Source organism: Echinops telfairi, unplaced genomic scaffold (assembly GCF_000313985.2).
Source record: "Echinops telfairi isolate 266 unplaced genomic scaffold, ASM31398v2 ScPeMD7_655;HRSCAF=1070, whole genome shotgun sequence".
NCBI classification, from domain to species: domain Eukaryota; kingdom Metazoa; phylum Chordata; class Mammalia; order Afrosoricida; family Tenrecidae; genus Echinops; species Echinops telfairi.
Window position 1 is genome coordinate 33,704,440 of NW_022104553.1, and position 5,684 is coordinate 33,710,123.

Here is a 5,684-nt window from a genome sequence, read left to right on the forward strand (position 1 = left end):
CTCTCCTCTCCCCTCCTCTCTTCTCTCCTCTCTGGCTTTCTCTTCCCCCAGCTTGACTCCAGACTCTCCCAGCCCTCTCTCCACCTGGCCCGCCCTGCTTCAGACGGGCCCCCTGTCTCTGTCTGGTCTGGGCCCATCTTTGGTAGCTCGGAGTTCCTCTTACTTGACCTTTCTCTTTCCTCCACTGCCCTTCCTTCCTCCACCTGGTCCTATCTTCTTTCCCTCCTGCCTCTCGGTTCCCCCTCCCATCTGCTCTCCCTCCCCTGCCTATCTCTGTCTCTACCTCCTCTGTGCCCCTCTCTCTCATAAGCATCCCTCTGTCCCCGGTCCCTGCCCGTCCCTCTCTCCTGAGTGATACAGTCTCTCCCCTTACTTCTCCAAGTCTGCTCAGGTGCCCAGACCCTCTGGGGCGCTGCTCTCCCCGATTCTTCCCACAAGTCCCAGTCAGAAGCCCTGTGCTACCCAGCCCACAGTAGGGTGACTGTCGCCAGTCAACAGAAGGTCTTCGGGCTCTCCTGCGCATCGCAGTCACCTGGGGAACGACCGCTCCTCCAGTTTCTGAGTCAGAATGTTTGAGGTGGGGCCAAGGCCATGCATTTCTAGTCCCAGGTGGTGCCAGCCCTGCTGCTGGTCCTGGGAGCACCACTGCCTCTAGGGGAGGTCAGGGACTCACCATAGCCAGGGCCATCGGCCTGGTTCTCCATCCCTGACCCCCACCCCACCCCCACCCCTACCCCTACCCCATCGTCCCATGACGTCCCCGTGTCTGGTCTTCTGAGCAATGCTATGAAGGGGTGCTGAGGCTCAGAGACGTACCTAGGCAGAGATAGACCCTGGGACATGCGCTCTGAACTCCTGTCGGGGCTGCTCCGAGCTGACAGAAGTCTGCATGTGGGTGGCTCTGGCCTCGCCCAACTTGATTCTCTCTCTCTTTCTAAACAGTGTTATTGGCACTTTGTCCACATATCGTACAACTCCATGGTTCACCCTTATCAAGAATCTTCCCCTCAATCCATTCTAGAACATTTTCTTTTTCCAGTACTCATTGTTATTCAATGTCATTTGTTTTCAATTTTGGCAAAAACATACAGAACAAAACATGGGCCCCTTCCACCACTTCTCTGGGTGCCACTCGGTGTTGATTAGACTGCGCGTGTGCACCCAGTACTGGTCTCCCTCTCCACGTGGTTCCATGACATTAAAATGAACTCGGTGCCCCCGAAGCAAAAACTCTTCCTCCTTCCCCTGTGGCAACCACTGGTCAAGTTTGATTTCTTTTTTAAAAAACGTTTTCTTGATAGGATATTCACGTATCCTACACTTCCATAGTTAGACCGCTTCTACAAAGCATTGTCTGTCCTTCATCACCACCCGCTCTCCTGCGCACGTCTCAGGGAAGAGGTGGCAGGGCTCCGCTGCTCCGAGAGGTCTGTCTCACTGGTGGGCTCCGGGGCAAACCAAGTCCGGAAACGACCACCCTCAGACTGGCACAGGCACCCTCAGGCTGGCACCTACTCTTGCAGGGCCACAGGGCCTGAATTTGGTGTCACCTCTTGGCCCCCTGAAGCCACCCCGGGAGGTAGACATTTTCATAATCCCCCTTGCCCAGTTGAGGGAACAAGGGCTAGGGGGGAAGGAAGCCACTTTCTCAAGAGGAGCTCAGAGTCTTGCCCTCAGCTGCCAGCCTCCTGGGGCACCGTCTCAGGCCTTCATTTGCCCCCACCAGGGCTGCTTCGAGCACATTGGCCATGCCATCGACAGCTACACGTGGGGCATCTCATGGTTCGGGTTTGCCATCCTGATGTGGACGGTGAGAAGCAGGGAGCCTGTGGGCTGGGGGGGATGTGGCATGAGGCTGGTGCGTCCCTCACCTGACTGCTTCTGTCACCCAGCTCCCTGTGATGTTGATAGCCATGTACTTCTACACCACGATCTGAGGAAGCAGCGTCCTCCTCCTCCTGCTTCTACTTCCTCCCACTGGCACTGGAGAGTCACCTCACCGCTACCCTTCCCACCGCCCTCCGCATTCCCTCCGACTCCCAAGTGAGGGACCCCTTGGAGCCCTGAAGTCCTGGGGCATCTCCATAGACACTTTGCCCCTAACCCCACTTCTCTTGACTGATGACCACCCCTACTCATCTTTCAGATTTTAGCTTACAAGTCCCACCCTGAAGAGAACCCTACCCACCCCCCATCCCACCACTCCATTCAAAGATGCCTCCCTGTAGCTCTCCGAGCTTCTCCGCCCTGTCTCCCTGCCAGCACTGTCACAGACGAGTTTGCATGTGATGTCCAAGCTCTAGTAGCCTGGGACCGTCATGATCACGCAATGGGCCCCGGCAGGGCTCGGCATGGACTAGATAGTCAATAAATCCTGGTCGCATGAATGACGTTGTTTTCTTTGGGGGGGGGGGGGTGCGAGGGGGAATGAACCAGAACCCTTGTCATGGGGACGCAGAAAGCACATCAACTGGCTCTGGCTGACACAGGACGTGGAATTCGCTGCCTCGTTGAAGCTGATCCAGGAAGGCTGGTTTCGGGCACAGCTGGGTCCAGGTGTTCTGACTAGGTTTCCAGAAAACCTGGTTCATTCCCAAGCAGGGCTTCTTTCCCAAACATCAGACTGGCGTCTTTGTCATTAAGCAGTGAGATAGGGTCTCTCTCCCAGTGGCTGTAGCCAGCGTCCAGGGACTGAATTCCACTGTCTCGGCTTGCGTGGTCCCTGGTGGTACAGTGGTTATGCGCTGGGTTGCTAACCACAAGGTCAGCAGTTCGAAACCACCAGCTGCTCCACAGGAGGAAGATGATACAGTCTGCTCCCGTAAAGATTTACTGTCTTGAAAACCCAAAGAAGCAGTTCTGCCCTGCCCTGTAATGAGAGCTCTGTAAGATTCTGTATCAGTCAGGAACTTACTAAATTAGCATATGCTGTGTTCACATGCCTAGAATACCATGCAGTAATAAAATAATAAGAATAACAATGAACTAGAGCCCTATCATGGAAAGAGTTCTAGGCAATAGAGAAAACACTTCAAAATACATAACAACACTTTTATTCCTGTAGAAACATACCCATCAAACAAAGAAAGGGGCTTCAAAAACTTCATGGAAAAGCAGAAGTAAAAGAATAACATAATTCTTCCTCAAATATTTTGAAGTCCCACTCGTATTAGTGAGGACACCTGAGGGAGGCAGAGTTGGCCAAAGGAATTTTAGCTTCTCGGCAATGGGCTCAGGTGTTTTAAAATAATGTTTAAGAGAATGCCAAAAAATAGTTTTTAAAAAAGCAAAAATCATTTGTAATCTTTCCATTTAAAAGAGTATAAAAATGTTACTTATGACTTGTTACAAAGTCATATTGCTACATCTGTATATACTTATAAGTAACCCTGGTGACATAGTGGCTATGTGTTGGGCTGTTAACCCACCAGCCATCCTAAGAGAAAAAAGCGAGACTTTCTGGTCCCACAGAGATTTTCAGCCTCAGCGACAGTTCTGCTCTGTCGCCAGAGTCCCGATGAGCCAAAATTGAGCGCACAGCAGTGAGTGAGTGAGTGACATATACTTAATAGAGGCACACACCTTTGATGGGCCCCTGCTTTAAATACTGCACAGTTAAAATGATAATAAGTAAATAGATACTGCTTAGCAACTTTCACTCTTCACTAACCAATTGTTATATTGCCATCATCTTTTCACGTCACTATATCTAAATCCATCTCCTTTTATTTTTAACTGTTATGCTATATTCCGGAATATAGATACATCGTACACCATCATGACCCATTGTTAAGAGGGAACAACAAAACAACAAAGAGCAGAATGTTATACACAAATTCCTTGTTTTTATAAACATCATCGATAGCTATTTCCCATGAAGGACTCCTCTGAGGAAGAGAGTGAATTTTATAAAGATCATATATTACCTAAAAAGTAATGCAGTGAACCCTCGTTTATTGCGGTTAATCGGTTCTAGACCCTACCGTGATAAATGAAATTCCGCGAAGTAGGATTCCTTATTTGTAAATCAAATATTTTCGTAGTTAGAGCATAGAGGACATGAAAAAACACCCTTTAGTCACCATTACACTCGTATTACCCAATTTATTAAACGAAAAAGGGAAAATACAGTAAAACATTTTGGACGTTACAATGATCATTTATTATTTTTTATATTATTTATGGCATCAAGCGTGTACAGTATGAGCCAATCAGTGGCAGTAATGACAGAGCATGCGCTGTTACGCAAAAACCACGATAGAGTGAAGCCGCGGAAGTCGAAGCGCAAAGTGGCGAGTGTTCACTGTAATAATAAAAGTCTGCAATGGTCAACAACAGACGGCGGCATTGCTCTTCAAACCAAAGGTTCAAACACGTCCCTTGGACGTGGCACAGCTGTGTCCAAACTCACCGTGCTTCTCCCAGTGAACCAGACGGACTGGCTCTCCTGCGGTTGATGAGGGAACCTCTGCCCATCCCCCAGCAGACATCTGACATGCTGGAAAGGGCCGAGAAAAGGTGGAGTTCCACCGTGACTTCCTTTTAAATCCAGGCACTTCCTTATTGAGCCTGTTTGTGGTAACTTCATCTGTGATTCCGAGTCTCCAAGAGCCAGCATTAGGTGCTTACCAGCTCCGTCCCACCCTGAGCTTGTGTATTAGAGCTTACATTCTGAGCACCCTGTTTGCAGAAGGCCGTGTGGATACAGTGAAAACCCAAAATCCGTTTGCAGCGATCCCCTGTGGATTAAGGCTCCGCTTAATCCTTCTGATCTTTCTAAGAAAGGAGAGGAACATTCTTGCCCTCCGGCTGGGTACATTGGAAAGTGGGTGACCTCCACCCCGCCCCAGGCAGCCCAGGGAGGAGCAGTTCTCTAGACTGGAGTCACGTCGTTGTCATGAGTCATGCCCTATCAGTCGTTCCCGACTGCCCTGGTTGGAAGGCCCTGCTCTAATCTTGTAAGCCCTTCTATCTAGCATGACGTACATGCCTCAATCATGGGCCTGGTCCAGTCCCCACTTCTGTAGTCCTACCTGGAACCGTGATGTACTGATTTGCCACCAATCATAAATCTGTGATAGTCTTCTTTGCTCCATGCCTTATTGAACTAGCTTCCTGACTATCAGTCTTGGGACTCCATTTTGGCCTCGTGTGAATGGTCTCCCTTGTCCAGATGATGTGTCTCTGTCTTTGTCCCATTTCCAAATTCACACACACGTACTCACACCTTCACTGCTACTGAGTTGATTCTGACTCACTGCAACAGGACAGAACTGTCCGTAGGAGTTTCTGAGACTGACTCTTTAAAGGAGTGACAGGGCCGTCTTTTTCTCTTGGAACAGCTGGGTCTCGAACTACTGGCCTTGGAAGTAGCAGCCCAACCAGGGCGTTCTCCTTGAGCTATATTTGAGATGGGGATCTCTTTTATACCGTAAAGCATGCACTCCTTTGTAAAATAGGGGTGATATACATTCGTGGTATACATTAGAAGAGCTAAGCAAGAGGGAGATCATTTTGTTATCAAAGATTTCCCCCAACATCGTGCAGTCGGCACAAATACGAGCATAAACTGCCTGCTGAGGCTGCGACCGCGTCTCCCTGGTAAGCTCTGATTTCAATCGTCCGGGGCTGCAGTCTTCCCCGACCCACAGATGCTACTTCACTCCCACGGCTCCCATATTCGC

General features: G+C 49.8%; 1 protein-coding gene across 1 annotated transcript in view; it reads left to right on the top strand.

Moving 5' to 3' along the window:
- Positions 1-1,997, top strand: part of UPK1A (uroplakin 1A) — a 10,941-nt gene extending 8,944 nt beyond the window's left edge. Inside the window, exons 6-7 of the mRNA XM_004715797.3 lie at positions 1,727-1,810; positions 1,893-1,997. Coding sequence (XP_004715854.1) covers positions 1,727-1,810; positions 1,893-1,937 — 129 coding nt within the window. The 3' untranslated portion in view covers positions 1,938-1,997. The remainder of the gene's footprint in view (positions 1-1,726; positions 1,811-1,892) is intronic.
- Positions 1,998-5,684: the final 3,687 nt, after the last annotated feature.